Genomic DNA, 21,614 nt, shown 5'->3' on the forward strand with positions numbered 1-21,614 from the left:
TTGGTTCTTATATGCCACTTTTCTCTACCCGAAGGAGTCTCAAAGTGGCTTACAGTCACCTTCCCTTCCTCTCCCCACAACAGACACCCTGTGAGGTGGGTGAGGCTGAGAGAGCCCTGAGATTACTGAAGAAGAAGAAGAGTTGGTTCTTATATGCTGCTTTTCTCTCCCCAAAGGAGTCTCAAAGCGGCTTACATTTGCCTTCACTTCCTTTCCCCACAATAGACACCCTGTGAGGGAGGAGAGGCTGAGAGAGCCCTGAGATTACTGAAGAAGAAGAGTTGGTTCTTACATGCTGCTTTTCTGTACCTGAAGTCTCAATAAGGCTTAGAGTCGCCTTCCCTTCCTCTCCCCGCAACAGGCCCCTCGTGAGGCAGGTGGGGCTGAGAGAGCTGTGAGAGAACTGGGTTCCCCAGCAGGGTCCCAAGGTCCCCCAGCAGGCTTCATATGGGGGAATAGTGGGGAATCAAACCTGGCTCTCCAGTTCATACACTGTGACACCTAACCACTACACCACACTGTCTCTGAATGCACCAACCTGGCCTTCACTGAGCTAGAGCCATTAAACAGACAGATTAACATCCAACTGTTTGCTAAATTTGATTGGTTTTCAAACTATATTATTTTTTGTTGAAACTGTATCGGTGGCTTCCTTGTGCAGTCTAACCTAGTAACTGTTGGCGTTGTCCAATATTTCTGTGTCTTCAGATAGGTTTCTATGTCCAGATTGGTTTGGCATGTTTAGCTCTTTTGTTTTTTAAATCTATACCGGGAGGGCATCGAAATTCACAAACACAATACATTTTCAACAAAAATGAGAGTCTGAAAATGAAATGAAACCTGGCTGCCAGCCCTATAAGGTACCAGAATAAAACACTGTGGGACTCTAGAAACACCTTACAATGGTTCACCAGATAATACAGGCAAGACCTTAACTAATGGATTTTCTAATGAACTGCTCCCAGACACATGAAAAACACTTCTTAATAGACTTTCTAATGAACTCTATCAAGGCACAAGAAAAACCCTTCCTGGTTCCAGAATATCCCCTGGGAAACTCTCAGATAAGGCAGGAATGAGAGACATTGGTCGCACACACACAGACACACCAGAGAAGCAAATAAAATGTCCAGCAACTGTTGACACTTTGGTACAGAGAGATTCCCAACTTGCTGTGTCCTATCACTGAAAATGCCAGCCACAGTTACTGGCGAAATGTCAGGAACTAAAATTATCCAGACCATAGCCACATGGTCCCAAACACCCACAATAAGTGTTCTGAGGGAGGGCCAGGAGCTCAGCAGAAGAGCCTCTGCTGAACATGCAGAAGGTCCCAGGTTCAATTCCTGGCAAGTCCAGTTTAAAGTACCAGGCCTCGGGCGATACAGTGGACCAAGGTGCAAGGCAGTTAACGTGTGTGTCCGTGAGGCTTTCTGGCTATTCATCTTGTCGCTAATACCTGTAACTTCAAAAAAAAAAATTGCATGCAGAACAGAGACGTATAACAAGATAAACAGGATGGCTTTTCAATGAAAAACAACTTTCTTCAGTGGGAAATCCTCCAATTAGTCAAATACAATGGGTCTCTATCCAACAGCTTATTTTAAACCAGTAATAATATATCTGTATTTACACGTTTCTCCCCACACTTCTTAGAACCAGTGGCCGTTTATATATTATTACTGAAAACAGACATTACCAGAATGCCATTCTGCTACAAGCGCCGGCAAATAAAGGAATAAGAAAAGAAAGACCATATAAGGAGAGACTATTCTTGTTTTTGATAGTTTGAAGTTTATTGTATTGCCTTTGGGTAGGTTTCTTTTTCTGAGATTGCAGAATAGAGACAGCCCGTGGCTAGAGTTGTGGCCAGTGCTTATGGTTGCCATTTTCCAGGTAAGGCCAAGGGACCAAGCCCTATGAAGATAGGTTGAGGGACTTGGGAATGTTCAGCCTGGAGAAAAGGAGGTTGAGAGGGGACATGATAGCCCTCTTTAAGTATTTGAAAGGTTGTCACTTGGAGGAGGGCAGGATGCTGTTTCTACTGGCTGCAGAGGAGAGGATACGCAGTAATGGGTTTAAACTTCAAATACAACGATATAGGCTAGATATCAGGAAAAAGTTTTTCACAGTCAGAGTAGTTCAGCAGTGGAATAGGCTGCCTAAGGAGGTGGTGAGCTCCCCCTCACTGGCAGTCTTCAAGCAAAGGTGGGATACACACTTTTCTTGGATGCTTTAGGATGCTTAGGGCTGATCCTGCGTTGAGCAGGAGGTTGGACTAGATGGCCTGTATGGCCCCTTCCAACTCTATGATTCTATGATTCTATGACTCTATGATTCTATCTCCTAAAGTGACAATTGCTCTCCAGACAAAATAAATCATTCGGGGCCATTCTGGGAGTGGTGGGCTTTAAATCTAATCGACCAATCAACCAATCAATCAGTCAGCTCCCCTCTAGGGAACTGCTGCTTTGGAGGGGTTACAACACCATTACAACACTGTTTCTCAGTTTTAAAAAAGCACTCTTGCAGAGCAGTGTTATAACGTTATAACGTTATATAACGTTATATATATATATAACGTTATAACGTTATAACCTAGGGTTTTTTTAAAATTACATTCAGGACACTTTGGGGAGAAGGAGGGGAGGCTATCAAGGGCACAGAATGGGGAGGTTATGGGGCACAGCGAAAGCAAAGCTACAAGCAGGCAACATTCTGCAAAAAGCACATTTTTGGAAAAGGGGAAGGGAGCAAAGCATGATGGGAGGCTGCCTCTGTTGGACTCAGGGCGAAAAGCATTTCGCAAATTTCCACCTGGGAAAGGAGGGGAGGAAAGCACAAATGCGGAAAGGCTAGAATCGACTGGCAGCATCCAAAGGAAATCCACAACGAGGCTTAAACAAGGTATGTCTCTTAATACGGAAATGATCCCCCTCTTCTCCCCTACGGGGGCTTGCTTATATGCTGGGAATGTAGCTAAGGAAAGCCAAAAGGAAAATCAGAATGAACTATTGAAGTCCACTGGTTGTTGTGGGCTTTCCAGGCGGTGTAGCTGTGATCTATATGGGCTGCCATATGGACGATGGAGCAGGGTAGTTCTCTCTTGCCCCAGAGGGATGGAACAGAACCAATGGGATGAAATTAATTCAAAAGAAATCCCGTCTAAACCTCCAGAAAAATGTTCCTGACCATTAGAGCAGTTTCTCCATATTTAGAGATTTTTTAAACAGAAGCTGGAGAGCCATCTGATGGAGAGGCTGATTCTGTGAAGGTTCAAGGGGGTGGCAGGTGACAGTGGATGAGCAATAGGGTTGTGAGTGTCCTGACAAGTGCAGGGGGTTGGACTAGATGACCCAGGAGGTACCTTCCAACTCTATGATTCTATGAATTGTGATTCTATCTGATAGTTTTAGTCCCTGAAGTCTGCCAGTGACAGTGGCAGGAATTTTCAAGTGTGTTTCGGCACGGAGAGATTCCTGTCTTGCTGTGTCCTACCAACCGACGATATGTCAGGGTCTAAAATGACCAGACCACAGCCACACAGCCCGGAGACCACACAACAACCAGAAAACCACAATGTCTGTCCTTCCCCACTCACAATGGGCACTTGGGTCAATAGGTCATCTTTTTGGGTGGCTCTGTCTGCTCTCTGATTCAAAACCAGCCCCTCTGTCATCGTAACCCTCTCCCCATGCTGTTTTTCTCAAGGCGAAAATTCTTTGGATAATAATCTGCTGGCTGCAATAACACACTGCCCAGAGCAGATAGCCCAGCCGCTGAAACATCCTCTAAAATATCATGAATTACAAATCCACACGTTTTTCTTCCCAGAGGCCCACTTGAGAATTGCTCGGCCGTTGCTACAAACCTCAGAATGCTGTCGGGGATGCAAAGGGAACATGCAAAAGTCCTGGGGCTGCCATGAGCCTCCAAGGAATGTCAGCAGGTTGACATCTGGCCATGGAGCTGGACTGTTTGCACACCCTGAGAAAGCCCCTTTCTCCTCGGTGGGTCATTTTGAGGGGGAGTTTCTGACTTTCTCTCCCACCCCCTTGAAGAAAAAAAATTTATCCGAGGAAAGATTTTGGTTGGACATAGGGTTGCAATCTCTGGGTTAGATAATTCCTGGAGATTTTTTTTGGGGGGGGGGGGGGGGTGGACTGGAAGGGTTTTGGGGGGAGGGGGACCTCCCTGTGGTATGATGCCATACAGCCCCCGTTCAAAGCAGCCACTTTCTCTAGAGGAACTGATCTCTGTAGTCTGGGATCAGCTGTCGTTCTGGGATATCTTGAGGCCTTGCCTGGAACAGTCCACATGAATCTGCCTTGTACTGAATCAGTCCTTTGGTCCATCTAGTTTTGTGTTGTCATCTCAGACTGGCTGCACCTGTCCAGTGTTCCAGATGGTGGCCTTTCCCTTCCCCTACTGCTTGTTAACTGTGGGATGGAACTGGGGATTGAACCAGGGACCTTCTGCATGCCAAGCAGATGTTCTACCACTGAGCTACAGCCCCTCCCACGAAAGGCACTTCAACAATGAACCTGCTTTACTCCAAGGAGGCAGGTGGACTCTCCCTCACTGGTAGCCTTCCAGAAGAGACTGGAGAACCATCTGTCAGGGATACTGTAGTCTGGGATTTCCCTCATTGAATCGGGAGGTTGGACTAGCTGACCTCTAAGCCCCCTTCCAGCCCTAGCAATAATACACGTTTATGACTTGGGATTCTTAAAAATCATTGTCTCTCTCCAGTATTTTGCCTGTACAATGAACCAATAGGACACTGGTGAGTAGGGATGGGCATGAACTAGATGATGAACTACATTTTGGGTGGTTCAAGGTTCCTGAAGCGATGCTCGCAAACTGAAAAGCCTCCACAAGCTTCCATGATGCAGTTTGTGGCAGTTCATGAAGCAGAAACCAGGGGTTTAAATGGCTCTGAGCCATCTAACTCCCTGCTTTCTGCTCTTCGTGAAAAACAGCTGAGATGCACTCAGAAGCATTTAATCCCCTGCTTTCCACTTCCCGCTGCTTTTTGCAGTTAGCAGAAAGCAGAGGGTTAAATGGCTGGGAGGTGTTCTCCCCTCCTTTCTGCTCCCCCGTGAAAACCCATGGCAAGCAGAGGGTGAAATGGCTCAGAACCATTCAAACCCCTGCTTTCAGCTCCCCACCACTTTTCATACGGAGCAGAAAGCAGGGGCTTTAATGGCTCGTGAAAAGGTTCAGTTCGCAAACTGGCGTAGCTGTTCATGGTCCGGTTCGTTGTTCATCCCATTCCTATTGGTGAGTTGGCTTAGTAGTACTTTGGAAAGAGGGTAGAGTGCGAACAGAGTCATGGCAAAAATCTGTTGCAGGCCTGTTGGGCCCCATTGTTCATCTGAGCACAGCTCTACGTCCTAATTTGGGGATTGGGAGCAACCAGAGAGACAGAGAGCTTCTGAATCCATTCTGTCTCTTTCTCCATAATCAACCCAGCAGGTATTGGGAAGGCAGGCTGGCGTGCTACATATCGTTCCCCGCTTTTCCGCATTTGTTCGCGGTGGGCGAGGAAAATTAATCTCAGCCGCATAAGCAGTGGCTGCAACACTCCAGTGGATGCAATATATGGCTGCCCAGATAAGGACATAAATCTCATAATGAAGAGGCATGTTTTTTCCGCCTCCTTAGCTCTTTCTCCCCTTCCACCCCCATCTCACCCCAGCAATTGTGATCCCAAAGCCATGAAATTGAGGAGGAGGTTTTTTGTTTGTTAGTTTAATTTCACATGTCTCCTGTAGGACTCATCCTAGAATTTAGGATTTGGTGATCTCTCTGTCTGGCTCTAATTCAGGAAAAAGCCAGCCTGAGTCTTCAGATCTTGCACTGTTGCAGAGCAGTTTTAAGTCATCTCTTTTAAATTGTAGCTCAGAGTCAGAGTTGATGTTTTGCGTGCAGAAATGGCCAGGATCAATCTCTCGTCAAAACAGGCGCTTCCAATGACTGCAGATGCAAAGAGATCTCTTTTGCATCATAGAAAGCTTTATATCATACCCCTGATTTCCTAAGAGCATACTGAACTGTCTTCGACTGAATATAAGAGAGGTCCCCAACATGGTACTCACTAATGCCTTTTCTGGCACCCGCCAAGTGTTTTTAGACAGTGGGCAAGGTCTGTTGGGCATCCTGTTATGCAAAGCTGCTGCTTCAAATTTTGGAGATTATGGGCGTATCTTGAGAATGTTACGCTTCAGGACAGAAAGTCTGCTAATGATCCCTGACCCCAGAGAGGTAAAGTTAGTCTCAGCAAGAACCAGGACTTTCTTGGCCACAGCAGTACACTTTTCTGAGCGAGATCAGGGCCCTGAAGGACTTAAAGCAGTTCCACAGCGCCCGCAAAATAGAGTTGTTCCACCAGGCCTACAGCTGGGGCTGAGAGTGAGACAGTTTGGTGTAGTGGTTAGGAGTGTGGACTTCTAATCTGGCATGCCAGGTTCGATTCTGCGCTCCCCCACATGCAGCCAGCTGGGTGACCTTGGGCTCGCCACGGCACTGATAAAGCTGTTCTGACTGGGCAGTGATATCAGGGCGCTCTCAACCTCACCCACCTCACAGGGTGTCTGTTGTGGGGAGAGGAATGGGAAGGTGACTGTAAGCCGCTTTGAGACTCCTTCGGGCAGAGAAAAGCGGCATACAAGAACCAACTCTTCTTCTTCAGTAATATCAGGGCTCTCTCAGCCTCACTTCCCTCACAGGGTGTCTGTTGTGGGGAGAGGAAAGGGAAGGCGACTGGAAGCCACTTTGAGACTCCTTTGGGTAGAGAAAAGCAGCATATAAGAACCAACTCTTCTTCTTCTTCAGTAATCTCAGGGCTCTCTCAGCCTCCCCTCCCTCACAGGGTGTCTGTTGTGGGGAGAGGAAAGGGAAGGTGACAGTAAGCCGCTTTGAGCCTCCTTCAGGTAGAGAAAAGTGGCATATAAGAACCAACTCTTCTTCTTCTTCAGTAATATCAGGGCTCTCTCAGCCTCACCTCCCTCACAGGGTGTCTGTTGTGGGGAGAGGAAAGGGAAGGCGACTGTAAGCTGCTTTGAGCCTCCTTCGGGTAGAGAAAAGTGGCATATAAGAACCAACTCTTCTTCTTCTTCATCGATGTATCTGGCCTCTCTCCGCACATCTGGACATACACATCTGGACATATCAGGTTACGTTGAACTGCCATAGGAACATCTCTCCTTAATCCCCTCCCACTTTTGAGAAAGGGCGTTATACTTCCTGGCTTAATTAACAGCGCCTGTAAATTGCCGGTCTTAATAATTTTTACGATTTCAATTTAATTGAATATTATGTTATGTTTTATAAATGTATCTTATCTGTTGTAAACCGTCCTGAGTCCCAGAGAAAGGGCAGTAGAGAAATTAAACTAAAAAATATTCCAACAGGGATTCTCGTACCTTATGCGGAAAGCATCTACATAAGGGAGGGGGGGCTGGTACCGCACATATGCACACACATGGAAAAAGATTCCTTCTCCCCCACTCCTTCCTTGCCTCTCCTCCTTACCACTCACTTTCTTGAGTGGTACCACTTGCTTCCTTGTCCCTCCCCACTCCCCACTCCCATACTCCCCCCACCCCCACCCTCTCTCCCCTTACCTGTCACTCCCCAGTCTTGTCCCTGGTCCCTCCCTCCTCTCAGACACACATAAACACACACTGAGAGACTCATACATATTTTCCCCTTCCTCCCCCCTCCTTACCTTTGGGGTGGCCACACTGCCGCTGCCCCACTTTCCAGCTCAGTCCTGCCCTTGAAGAGTCCTAGGCAGCAGCCCAGCTCTGCTAGTGGCAGCCACCATCTACTAGCTCCCTAACCGGGACAATGGATGTCGTGTCCGTATCATCTCCGTTTGAGGGAACGCGCTAGTAGATGTGTTCCGCATCAATAAATTAGGTGATCTGATAGGCCTCAACCTAAGATTCCAGAGAGCTGCTGCCAGTTTGAGTAGGCAATACCGACCTTGAACATACAAGATCTGTAGCATTATTCAGCAGCATATGAAGAATGGCTTGCAGGGGGCATCGGAGGAGATGTGTAGTTAGCATCATTAGAATAGGAATTTGCTGGTATTTTTCAAATCATCTCCTCCTGTGTCCTAAATCCATTCTGCACACATTGGATAATGGATTTCCTATATGCTTTTGCAGCTTGATTTTCTTGTGTGGGGTAGTAAAATATACTTCTGAAGCACACTGAAAGTGAATTATCTAATGTGTGCAGGATGGGCCCTGATTCATTCAGTTTGAGTACATTTCCTCTCTGATTGCCTCCCCGTGAAGAAGAACAGAACAAATTTAGAGCCTGGAGGCACCTTTAAGACCAGCAAAGTTTTAATCAGGGTACGAGTTTTGAATAAAACTTTGTTGGTCTTAAAGGGGCCACTGGACTCTAAATTTGTTCTGCTGCTTCTGACCAACACAGCTACCTACATGAAGAACAGTTGTTCAGTTAGGACTCTCTCTCTCTCTCTCTCTCTCTCTCTTTCTCTCTCTCTCTCTCTTTGAGAGCCAGCGTGGTGTAGTGGTTAAAAGCAGTGGACTGTAGTCTGGAGAACTGAGTTTGACTCCCCCCTCCTGTTATGCAGTCATCTGAGTGGTGTTGGCCCACTCCCAGTTCTCTTAGAGCTGTTCTTGCAGAGCAATTCTCTTTGAGCCCTCTCAGCTCCACCTACCATACAGGGTGTCTGCTGTGGAGAGGAAGGGAAAGGTGTTTGTAAGATGCTTTGGTACTCCTTTGAGTAGTGGAAAATCTAAAAAAACAGTTCTAGTTCCAGCTCTCCTTCTCCTCCTCCTCCTCCTCCTCCTCCTCCTCTTCCTCTTCCTCTTCCTCTTCCAAGAGTCCAATTCAGTAGAAGGTAGCGTCATGTCTAGGGCTTTGGGGAAGGACCATGGTTCAATGGCAGAGCATATACTTGGTTATGCAGAAGGTCCCAGGTTCAATCTCCAGCATCTCCAGTTAAAAGGAACAGGCAGTAGATGATGGGAAAGACCTCAGCCTGAAACCCTGGAGAGCTACTGCCAGTCAGAGTTGCCAGTACTCATCTCAGTGAATTCATGGCCTGGTTCTGGAGAAGGTGGTTTCAGGCAGGTTCATGCCTAATCAGGCAGGAGACCTCTCTTACAATACAATGAACCAAGCCTACACTTGAAAGGAAAGCAACGTCTGTTCCTAGGGAAATGGCCTTAAAAAGAGACCTGGCAGCTGATAGGCATTTGTTCTTAACTCACGACCTCACCAATTAAAACTGGCTCATCAGTCTTTTATTCTAATGGTTAAGTTGTCCACAGCTTACATCCAGGGCCGAAGCAGAAGAAGGGAATGGAGCAGATTGCGGAGGAGGGAAGCCAGACCAGCATTAACGTCTGTCGGCCCTGATACGGAGGTCCTAATTTAGGCTTAACCGAGACTTAATGGAGGTTGAGTCCAGATTATCTAAAGGTCAGAGAGATTAGGACCACCCAGAAGGAATGGAACCGCTTGGGAGGGATAAGGCAACACGACAGAGTTTGCATATCTCTGTTTGTTTAGTGCTGTCCAGCAGCTGCCAACTTATAGTAACCCAATGGAAAAAAGAAATCACAAGGCAATGTTGTGTAGTAGCCCCCTCTGTATTATTAATGAAAGTCGAAATAAAGAGTCAACCAGAACAGGATCCTAGGTGAAATAACCTGCTTTCTGTCTGTCTTCATCAGTGGTTGCTCTTCCAAGGTAGCTCTCTTATAATAGATGACTCTATTTTTTGACTTTCATTAATAATACGGAGAGGACTACTGCACAATATTGCCCTGTGATTTCTTTTCTTCTTCTGAGTTTATATTGAGAAATCCACGGTTCTGTACTTGACTTACAGAGACCTGCTACGACATTCTGGTTCCCAGAGGTACATCTATGCCGCCCTCCCTGAAGATTCAGGGCCGTTTACATGAAACAAGAAAATAACTCCATTAATAGTAATAACAAGGTGATAACAACAGCAACATTAACATAGTAACAACAATAACATTAAAGAATGGTGGAAACTACAAAGAACATCAGCTCAGCTCATACTGAGGCCCAGTGTCTTGTGTGGATTTGATGACCCTGGTGGTCCCTTCCAACTCTATGATTCTACAAATCTGTTCCCCTGGAGGAAACAGCTGGCAGGAAGGGAGGACTCTATGGCATGTTATTCCCTCTAAGCCTCATCATCTCCAGGCACCACCATCAAATCTCCAGGAATTTCCCAACCCAGAGTTGGCAGGAGACTCAGGTCACCTGACCTTCCATTGCCTTAGCAACCGGTAAAGCCTAGTGTTGCCGGGATATTCTTGGAGATTTGGGGGCAGAGCCTTGGGAGGGTGCAGTTTGTGAAATGGAGGACCCTCAGCAAGGAAAATTGCCACAGAGTCTACCCTTTCAAACAGGAACTCCTAACCAGGGGCCTGTGTATCTCCTGGGGGTCCATGGGAGTTCTGAAGTGGTGTAGTAAGGGCAGCTCCTACTCTTCTTTCCGGCCTACATTAGCCAGAGCCACTATAGTAGTAGTAAATGCTGGGAGAAGGAGGGATCAGGGTGTGGGTAATGATGTCACTTCTGGAGGCATGGCAAGGGGCGTGGCCAGCTGACATCACTTCCAGGGCTCCTCAGAGTCTGAAAATTATTTTAGGGGCTCCTCCACAATCAAAAGGTTGAAAAAAAAAACTGCTCTAGGAGAACTGATCACTGTAGTAAGGGAGATCCTGATGGAACAGCTACGCCTCCCGCCTCCCACTTGTTGCTCTGTAGTGACATCACTTCCAGGAATAAGCCAGAAGTGCCAATCGGTAGCTCTAGGAATCGGCAGAAACTTTATGGTTTCTGTGGAGGTTGCCTGGCAACCCTCGTATGTGCAGCTGCCCACTGGCTCCATCCATCCAGCAGGATGTTGGGTTGCTTTGCCTTCCTCTTCCCCCTTCCTCTGACCAGTGAGTTGCTCTTCTCCTGCAGGCGCTCCTTTTCAAAGGTCTCAGCATCCTCACGCTACCTCCTGCCGGCACTTCCACCTGGGCCCCCAGCCTCAGATGTCCGCTGACTTCCCCCTGCCTCACGCTGTCCAGCCGCATGTGGCAACCGCTCACCAGCACAGTGGCCCGCTCCACCAGCCCCTGCCGCCTCTGCCTGCCCTGCCATTCCAGGATGTGACGGGACCCTCTTTCCTACCTCAGGCCCTACACCAGCAATACCTCCTACAGCAGCAGCTCCTCGAGGCCCAGCACCGGAGGCTCATGCCTCATCCCAGGTGAGTGTCGGAGGGCGCCAGGTGTCCCATGTAATAATTGAGCCTGTTTATGCATAGAGCCTCTTGTGGCGCAGAGTGGTAAGGCAGCCGCCTGAAAGCTTTGCCCATGAGGTTGGGAGTTCAATCCCAGCAGCCGGCTCAAGGTTGACTCAGCCTTCCATCCTTCCGAGGTCGGTAAAATGAGTACCCAGCTTGCTCTTGCTGGAGGGTAAATGGTAATGACTGGGGAAGGCACTGACAAACCACCCCGTATTGAGTCTGCCATGAAAACACTAGAGGGCGTCACCCCAAGGGTCAGACATGACTCAGTGCTTGCACAGGGGATACCTTTACCTTTACCTTTTATGCATAGGCTAATGAGGACTACAGTCATCAGCCCCCACCCAGTGTTTCCCACCACTAGTCTGAGCGGAAATGACATCAGTCCTCTCCCGGAAGTGACATCACTCCTTGGTAGGAATCGCGGGAAATTCTGTGGTTTTACCATAGAGTGCCAAAAGTGCCCAGGTGTCATGAAGCTGGCATCCCTTATAATAATTGAGCCTGTTTCGTGTTATGCGTAGGATAAAGGGACTACGATTGTTGGACCCCAGCCAGTGTTTCTCACTGCTGCTCTGAGTGGAAATGACATCAGTCCTTTCCCAGAAGTGACATCACTCCTTTCTAAGGAATCACTAAAAATTCTATAGGTTTTCCATAGAGTTTTGGCCAATTCCTAGAGGGGGTGAGGTCACTTCCAGGTTTTCCAGGAAGTGATGTCACACTCCTGGTCACTGCACCCCTGATGTTCCTGTTCTGCCCATTTCTGCCCATTTCTCACACACAGGCACTAGCTACTTCCGGCTTGAATGGCCAGCAAAGCGGCCAAAGCGTGCTGAAGCACACAAGGGGTCTTTCAGGGGTCTTTGCCAAAGCCTGAAAGATCCTCATGCCTGAGGGGCAGTAGAGAACAGCTACTAAAACAACAATCTGGGAGGGTGTCCATAATGCAGGGGTAGTCAACCGGTGGTCCTCCAGATGTCCATGGACTACAATTCCCATGAGCCCCTGCCAGCATTTGCTGGCAGGGGCTCATGGGAATTGTAGTCCATGGACATCTGGAGGACCACAGGTTGACTACCCCTGCCGTAATGGACTGCACTTTTAAAAGGTTAGCCATATAAACAGGTGTGGAGGACTGTGAAGAGTTTAATTCTCCATTCGTGCGCATCGCACAACCTCTGGGGTTCCTTGAAGCCTGAAGAATGTTCTCAACATTTAAAAACGTTGCAAAAGTCTGATATAGATCCTGTGGGCAGCTGGCCTGAGACCCATCTCTCTGCAGTGCCCTCCCAGGGTTTCTGGGGACTGCATGGGCCAGATGAATCCATGGCCTGACTCAGCAAGACCACTTCTCCCGTCCACTTCCTCCTCCTTCACCCAGCCTCTGAATGGACCGATGCGGATGTTTTGCTTGGCGGTCACAACATGGCTGTCGTCTCGCCTCGTCATTTCCCTCCTTTTCCTTCCTCGCCCCCTGCAGGCGGAATCAGGAGCGGGTGTCTATCCAAACGCATCGGTTACATCCGAGCTTCGAATTTGGCCATCAACTCCAGACGCCGCAGCCAATGGGGCCTCAGCCCAGATACCTAGCGGAAGGAACGGACTGGTAAGCCATTTCTCAGTTAGAGGCATCAGGTCCAAACACATCTCCCCAGGGCCTTCCTTGGCCCCATTCACAAGTGACAATGGATGCATGGTTAGTGTACAGGCGACCCTTGATTGTGTGCTGTGGAACTCTTATGTTGCAGGCAAGATATGTGCCGAAAAAAGGGGAGAGACAAGGTTTCTGGTAACCCCCCCCCCCCCCGGTAGTGCCTGGAGAAATCTCATTTTTAAAGCTGACCTCCAGATGACAAGAGATCAGTTCCTCTGGAGAAGCTGGAGATTCAGGAGAATTCTGTGCCAACAGGATCGTTTTGGGTGTCTCAGATCAGGATAGATGCAGATCCATGCATTGCAGAAGCCCTAAGTGTTTTGGGGAGCTTCCCTGTGTCAAATCGTTTAATTCTTGGCAAGAGGCATACCGTGGCCGTAAGCTGGCTTTGTTGCGGCTCCACTGAACTGATGGCGCTGTTAGAGAATCTTTGCTTCCGTTTAAATCCTTGACGAACGCCTGACGATATTGCACTTTAACATTGTCTAATTCATCAGAAAATTATAACATCCATTCCTATTGCACAGCTAATCGCAGCAATTACGTGAGCCCATAAAGATATTTTACCCAAACATAAGCCGATGACAAGCGAGGAGATATTTCGAATAAGACGCTCCCAATGAATCGAGCTTCCCAAATGTATAGTTCATTGAGCTCATCTCCTAACTGTGACAAACTGTCCTGCTCAATAAGGGGATAGATCCTTGCTTGGTTAATTACGTTATAATTTCAAACACCTCACCAAGTTAGCTATACTTGGCAGTCTTCAAACAGCAGCTGGACAGATCCTTATCCTGGTTGCTTGAGGCTGATCCTGCATTGAGCAGGGGATGGGACTAGATGGCCTCTGTGGCCCCTTCCCACTCTAGGATTCTAGGAGTCTAGTTCAGCAGTGGAAAGGGCTGCCTAAGGAGGTGATGGGCTCCCCCACATTGACCATCTTCAAGCATCGGCTGGACAGATGCTTCTCCTGGATGCTTGAGGCTGATCCTGTATTGAGCAGGGGGTGGGACTTCATGGCCTGTATGGCCCCTTCCAAGTCTGTGATTGGACTAGATGCCCTATATTGCCCCGTCCAACTCTATGACAAAGGAAGGTAATTTGCAATTCCTAGCAACACAGAGTGACAACTTGACTCAGTATGTTCAGCAGTGTCCAAAGAGCAAGAGGGAATCCATTATTTGTCTGGGTTTCTCCTTTCCAGGGACCTCAGCGTCGATGCCGGCTTGACTCACAATCAGTTCCAAGTGAGGTCCGTTCCACAACATTATCAGCATTACTTAGCAACGCAAAGGATACACCACTTCCCCCGAAGCACATCCTCGACGCAAATGGTGAGTGAAGCCCAAATCCTATCTGGGGTCTGTCCATCACTCGGAAAAACTTTTCCAGGCGCTATTCAGCACACAATAGATAATGCACTTTGAATGCAATTTCAAAGTAGATTTTCCTGTTCTGCACAGGAAAACCTAGCTGCCAAAGTACATTGAAAGTACATTATCCTATGTGTGCAGAATGGGCCCAGGTTACTTTAGGTGCCCACCCGAGACAGGCAAACTCCTGGCAGTTGATGCCGATGGCTGCCGATGCTCACCTGGTCTTTGATAGAGAGACCAGTCAGCTGCTTCAGAAAGAAGCCGACAAATAGCAAGCAGTCCCCGTAAAGAGCCTTCTTCATTAAATCTGAGCCAGAACGACTTCCAGATATCAGCTCATTTTCAAAATAACGAATTTTCTTCAGTGGCTCAATGGAAAATGAGGTTACATCCGGAACTCGTTCTGGCTCAGATTTAATAAAGAAGATGTTTGTCTGGTCATCAGGCAGAAGCAGGCCAGCGGAAGGGGGAGGGTGATCTTCCTCTCTGTGCAATGACATCACTTCCTGTGCAACCCAGAAGTGCCGGTGTAGCCTTGGAGCAATGCAGGCAAGCGATAGAGAGTCAGCATGGTGTGAGGCCTTCGCTTCTGGGTTGTGCTGGAAGTGACATCATCACACAGTGAGGAAGATCGGTCCCCCCTTGCACCCCACAGTAACAACTCAGTAAGTATGTCCTGCATAGTGCAGGGGTTGGACTGGATGACCCATGAGGTCCCTTCCAACTCTATATTCTATGATTCTATGATTCTAACACGCCTCCCCACAATTTTCTGCTGTTTCCAGGCCAGTTCCAGTTCCAGTGTCCTAACTCTCCAGTACTCTTAATCAGGGTTAGTCAACCTGTGGTCCTCCAGATGTCCATGGACTACAATTCCCATGAGCCCTTGCCAGCGTTTGCTCTAATTCTTCATGGGGGCAATCATGAACATTCCTGTAGGGGAGAAATCCTACACAAGAAGACTAGGGGGTTGGCCATTGCTTGCCTCTGCTTAGTGACCCTAGAGGTCCTTGGTGGTCTCCCACCAAGAACTAACTGGGACCACCTTAGATTCAAGTGCAGGGGTAGTCAAACTGCGGCCCTCCAGATGTCCATGGACTACAATTCCCATGAGCCCCTGTCGATAACCCATTTTTCTTCACTTTGAGTGTCACACTTGCTTTTGTCGGATGTTTTAATTAAAAGTTTCTCCACCTTGCAGGTCATCCACGAAATCAGAAACTACCCCTATCCTCAGCTTCAACTTCTTGCTCTTCAGGGATTGAATCCAAATAGACACACGTCTGCCGTGAGGGAGAGTTATGAAGTAAGTCCACTTGCGTCAATCTGTAAGCAGCTTTGAGACATCTTCAGGTAGAGAAGAGCAGTATATAAGAACCAACTCTTCTTCTTCTTCTTCTTCTTCTTCTTCTTCTTCTTCTTCTTCTTCTTCTTCTTCTTCTTCTTCTTCTTCTTCTTCTTCTTCTTCTTCAAACATGACCCTTTCCCGAGGGACATGTGTAGACGGGTTTCTTAATTCAGGATGGTGTGTGTACTTTTGTGTGTATGTAGCAAGGATTAATTTTAACCCAACAGTGAACAGGCCTTATTGACTACCATTGTGTTTTGTCCATCCTGTCTGAGAGATAATATAAACAGATCTGCAGAACCACCTCTTCCTTTATGTTTCTTCCAAGAGCACTTAAAGCTAGAGATCGAAATCTGATTAGGATCCCTGACTCCCCCCCCCCTCCCAAATCAAACTGGTCTCTACCAGGGATCCAGGGTCTTTTCAGTCCTGGCCCCAGCTTGGTGGAATGCTTTGCCGATGAGATCAGAGCCCTCTGTGATCTTAAGCAGTTCCACAGGGCTTGCAATATGGAGTTGTTCCGCCAGGCACGATTCCACCAAGACAACTCTATTAAAGAGCTGACATCCTTACACAGTGCCCTCTCTTATTTCAGAAGGATGCAGAACTAGTCAAACCGTGTTATATTTTTTGTTGTGGGGAGAGGAAAAGGAAGGCAACTGTAAGCTGATTTGAGACTCCTTTGGGTAGAGAAAAGCGGCATATAAGAACCAACTCTTCTTCTTCTTCTTCTTCTTCTTCTTCTTCAGTAATCTCAGGGCTCTCTCAGCCTCCCCTCCCTCACGGGGTGACTGTTGTGGGGAGAGGAAGGGGAAGGCGATTGGAAGCCGCTTTGAGACTCCTTTGGGTAGAGAAAAGCAGCATCTAAGAACCAACTCCTAAGGACTGTGAAAAGAAAGGACGGAGAAAGAAAGAATTAAAAATAACACCAAGTCCTCTAGTTTGAAGTGAAGGAGAAATGACAGTCTCGTCAATAAACAAACAAAACCCAGGAGGAAAAGAAATCCGGGGGAGGGGCTGAGATATTTGGGGTTGGAAAGATTTTGTTTCAAAGAATGAGCAGGCAGCCATGAAAAGACTTCAAGAAGACAGATGAAGAGCAAGAAAAGGAGGCAAGGACAGGCCAGCAAAAGCAAAACATGGTAATGAACAGCCAAGGACTGTACAAGGGAAGAATTCTGCTAACAGTTTTATTGAAGGTGCCTGGGGAATATCTCAAAACAAAGTTGTTGCTTGCCAGGGACTCAACCAGGAACTTTCCAGGGCTGATTCTGCACTTACTTTATTCCATTGTGGAGCCTGCTGAATTCAGATCAATTTGAACTTGGGTCTTCTTCTATCCCCCCCCCCCATTGAAACAGAAAGAGTTCAGCACATGATTAGGAAAGCTCGGAAGGGGAGTGGGGAGCCAAGTGCAGCAGGAGCCTCGTTCTTTTCTTGCAGTTCTGCAAGAGCTCTCTCAGCTCCATCTACCTCACAGGTTGTCTGTTGTGAGGCGAGGAAGAGAAGGCGATTGTAAGCCGGTGTAAAAAGTGGGGTATAAAACCTAACTCTTCTTCTTCTTCCGTTCCAGTGGCTGATCTCGGAAAAGGTCCCCAATTCACCCCTTGTTTTGTTTTTCTCTTTCAGGAGCTGTTGCAACTGGAAGACAGGCTAGGAAGTGTGAACAGGGGGGCCGTGCAGAACACCATCGAACGGTTTACTTTCCCTCACAAGTACAAGAAGGTAAAGGCCAGAACAGCACATCTGGCTTCTGGCCCTGGCTGGGCCCCACTGGAGAGGTAGACAGGACTGTGGCCCGATACAACAGGCTGGTCACCATTGGGATGCACAATTCTCATCCCTGTCTACACAATCTTCCTGACTCAGGTTAACGGAGAGGACCCTTCTGTTTTAGATTAAGGTCTGAGAGAAATCCTGGATCCAGAGCCCTACTCTATGACGTTTCCTGAGGGAATTTGTGCCAATCTCACTTAACTGAAGAGTCAGCATGGTGTAGTGGGGTTAAGAGTGGCAGCTTTTAATTTGATTCTCCATACCTCCGCCTGCAGACAGCTGGCTGATCTTGGGATGAGTCACAGTCCAGATAGTGCTGTTCTCACAGAGCAGTCCTCCTGTCAGAGCTCTCTCAGCCCCACCTCCCTCACAGGGTGTCTGCTGTGGGGAGAGGAAGGGAAGGCAAATGTAAGCTGCTTTGAGACTCCTTTGGGTAGTGAAAACTGGGATATAAAAACCAACTCTTCTTCTTCTTCAGACTGAGGACAGAGGGCCACTGCAAAGTGGAAAGGGGAAAGGGGGAAGGAGAAAGGCTACGGCCCTGATCCATGGGGGGAAAGGCACTGTGAAGGGCCCCTGAAAATGCGGGGCTCGTAGCACATGCTACATATTATACCCTGGTGGCCATGCTGTTCTTCCCTTCTGGCACAGCCTGACAGGCATCCATCAACCTCTCCCGCCTCACATCAACAGGCACGGCACTAATGAGGCTCAGCATCCCTCCCTGTATGGGATTTTATTTAGTTGGGCAGGTCAGACCACACCTGGAGTACTGTGTGCAGTTCTGGAGGCCTCACTTCAAGAAGGACGTCGATAAAATTGAAAGGGTACAGAGGAGAGCGACGAAGATGATCTGGGGCCAAGAGACCAAGCCCTATGAAGATAGGTTGAGGGACTTGGGAATGTTCAGCCTGGAGAAAAGGAGGTTGAGAGGGGACATGATAGCCCTCTTTAAGTATTTGAAAGGTTGTCACTTGGAGGAGGGCAGGATGCTATTTCTGTTGGCTGCAGAGGAGAGGACACGCAGTAATGGGTTTAAACTTCAAGTACAACGATATAGGCTAGATATCAGGGAAATAATCTTTCATAGTCAGAGTAGTTCAGCAGTGGAATAGGCTGCCTAAGGAGGTGGTGAGCTCCCCCTCACTGGCAGTCTTCAAGCAAAGGTTAGATACACACTTTTCTTGGATGCTTTAGGATGCTTTGGGCTGATCCTGCGTTGAGCAGGGGGTTGGACTAGATGGTCTGTATGGCCCCTTCCAGCTCTATGATTCTATGATTCTACACAGGGAAGCCCACAGTTCTTGCCTGTTTCGACAGCCGTGCTCTGGGCCAGCTGGCCCCTTGCTAATGCACCGGTGTCTTTTGCTCCTGCCCACAGAGGAGACCGCAAGAGAGCAAAGCAGAGAAAGAAGAGGGGGAGGAGTCGGACACGGACGAGAAGTGCACCATCTGTCTCTCGATGCTGGAAGACGGCGAGGACGTGAGGTATAAAGCATCCCCTGTAGGGTTGCAAGGTGGGGCCTGGATTTCTCCTGGAATTACACCTGATCTCCGGGCTATGGGGGTCAGTTGCCCTGGGGGAAACAGCGGCTTAAGAGGGTGCCTACTCCAGATTGGGCCATACCTGGAAATTTTGGAGGTGGAACCAAGGAAGGGCAGGGCTTGGGGAGACGAAGGACTTCAGTGGGGTCGAGACTCATGCAGTTCCCCCTACAATGCAGCTGTTTTCTCCAGGGGAACTGATCTCGGTCATCTGGAAATCGATTGTAATAGCAGGAGAACTGCAGGACCCAGGAGGTCCCTCCCAGCTCTATGATTCTATGATTCTATGATTCTATGATTCTATGATTCTATGATTCTATGATTCCATGATTCTATGATTCTATGATTCTATGATTCTATGATTCTATGATTCTATGATTCTATGATTCTAGGAGCCACTTGGAGAGTAGCAACCCTGTCAGTTCTCAGGGAGGAATGGCGGTTTTCAAGGGTGGAGTTTAGCAAGGGGGGGGGGCAAACTATGGCTCTCCAGATGGCCATGAACTACAATTCCCATGACTAACCGGGTCTTTCTGCTTCCCTCCCCTAGGAGGTTGCCGTGCATGCACCTTTTCCACCAAGTGTGCGTGGACCAGTGGCTAGCGACCAGCAAGAAATGCCCCATCTGCCGCGTGGACATTGAAACCCAGCTGGGCTCGGACAGCTGAAACCCGCCCGGTTGCCAGAGGTGTCCTCTCTTTAATTGGTCCTGGCCCGGGGCGCGCGACGTCCCACGCAGCAGAATTTTGCCTTCTGAGCCATTCGATTTATTTTGTTTGTTTTGAAGAAAGCCCTGCAACCTCCTTTGCAGCTTATTTAAAAAAGAGAGAGAAGAAGAGAAACACAAATCGCAAAAAGGAAACGAGGACGACGAAGACGATTTGGTGGTTATAATGCCTAGAGGTAGGAAGAGATCCCGGCAGCCCCGAGGGCGGAGAGATGCGCGGGGACGCAGCTGGAACGCCCTGCGGGGAGAGTTGGTTGCGTGGACGGCGGCGCATAGTGTTCTAGTGACGGCTTCTCAATTCCTGCTTCTCACAAGGATAGTATATATATACCTCTCGAAACAAGTAGAAATGCATTAGGGGTTCTTTAGCTGTTTCAATGGATGGCTACTGGAGCATGTGCGCTTAGAGGTGTTGTCTTGGTGGCCCGTCATCTCGTGGTGGATGTGTCGCTGTTATCGAATGCACACCAAACGTTTTGTTGGGGGGGCGGGGAGGGGGTCGGGGGGAAATATTTGTTTTTTTCGCATAAAGATCCCTTGCTTCAGTACCTGGCTGGAGACGTAGCAAGAGAATGCACGACCGAGAGAGAGAGGGAATAGAAATTCTTCCATTGCTTAGGTGAAAAGAGGGGTGGGGCGGGACCTTGTTTACATTTCGATGGGGGTCGGGAATGATTCTTTTTTTTCCCCTTCTCCCTCAGCAGCGTTTACTAGCTTAGAATCAAGGTTGCAGAGAGAGCCTTTAAAAAGGAAACGTTGGGAAGGGAGAATGGGAAGTCAACGGGGGAAGGGGGGATTTCCGGAAACGTCTTTCTCCCTTAGGCGCGGCGCCGGAGGCATGACCCGAGGGTACAGTGTTCGATTATCGCTTGCTTCCTTCCACTATGTCTGAACAGGCGCGCCCCAAGAAAAAGGGTAGGCAATGTTTCCATGAGCAGTTTTCAAATGCTTCCTGAAGCTCATGAGTCTCGGAATAATTAGGTTGCCGGCTTTCTTATATTTGGACCAAAAACCCTTCCCCCAACTGGGTTCCCCAAACTTTTTGAGCCTGTGGCCTTCACTGCGATTTTGTGGTGGGCTAAGCTGCCAAATGGAGGCCGTGGGAGATGGAGCCAGCCACAAAATGGCCGCTGCGGCGAAGATCCTCAAGCTGCGATGGCAGCTACTGCTGGACCAATGTTTTAAAAAAAAAGATGCACAGCCAATCAAATCTCCAGGGGCCAATCAGAAGCCTTCCTGAGCAAAAGGCCTACCTGGCCCCACCCACTCTTTCAGAATTCTTGGTGGTTATCAGAAAAGGGGTCATCGGGTAGCCTACCTACGGGGGTGGGATTGGGGACCCCTTTGATCAAATGAGACCAAGGTAGGATTAATTTGATACTTCTTCCACTGTTGGCTTGACACAAAATGGCCGGTTCCCCCATTTGCTTTTTGGAAGCAGGGTTGGCCCAACCCCATGTAGGGACTGAAGATTTTCCAAAATCACCATCCGTCTCCAGACAGCAGGGATCAGTTCCCCTGGAGAATATGGCTGCTTTAGAGGGGGGGACTCCATGGCCTTATGTCCTGCTGGAGCCCCCGTCCTCCCCAATTTCCTCTCACTTTGGGCTCCACCCCTTGAAATCTCCATAGGTTTCCCTACCAGGAGCTGGCAACCTTATTTTGAAGAAAGGGTGATTTTGAAAGCTGGTTTGCAGGGACATTCAGAGATTGTGGGGAGGAAGCAAGCGTTATCTGGGGAGGTGGATGTGGGTGGGGGGAGGTGATGACCCCCCCCCTTTGTCCTAGCAGAAGGCCCTGTGTGCTCACAGCCTTTGGTCAAGGCTAACTGGACAGAAAGCGAGTCTGAAAGGCTA

The 21,614-nt window shown here is 48.4% G+C and overlaps 1 protein-coding gene across 1 annotated transcript in view; it reads left to right on the forward strand.

Annotated features, from left to right (window-relative positions):
- ARK2C (arkadia (RNF111) C-terminal like ring finger ubiquitin ligase 2C) overlaps positions 1-20,243 on the forward strand; it is a 65,643-nt gene extending 45,400 nt beyond the window's left edge. The window contains exons 2-8 of the mRNA XM_077346717.1: positions 10,999-11,290; positions 12,813-12,938; positions 14,191-14,320; positions 15,564-15,668; positions 17,340-17,435; positions 18,868-18,974; positions 19,582-20,243. Of these exons, the coding sequence (XP_077202832.1) occupies positions 10,999-11,290; positions 12,813-12,938; positions 14,191-14,320; positions 15,564-15,668; positions 17,340-17,435; positions 18,868-18,974; positions 19,582-19,699 (974 nt within the window). The 3' untranslated portion in view covers positions 19,700-20,243. The remainder of the gene's footprint in view (positions 1-10,998; positions 11,291-12,812; positions 12,939-14,190; positions 14,321-15,563; positions 15,669-17,339; positions 17,436-18,867; positions 18,975-19,581) is intronic.
- Positions 20,244-21,614: the final 1,371 nt, after the last annotated feature.

This window comes from Paroedura picta, chromosome 7 (genome assembly GCF_049243985.1).
Source record: "Paroedura picta isolate Pp20150507F chromosome 7, Ppicta_v3.0, whole genome shotgun sequence".
Classification (NCBI taxonomy): domain Eukaryota; kingdom Metazoa; phylum Chordata; class Lepidosauria; order Squamata; family Gekkonidae; genus Paroedura; species Paroedura picta.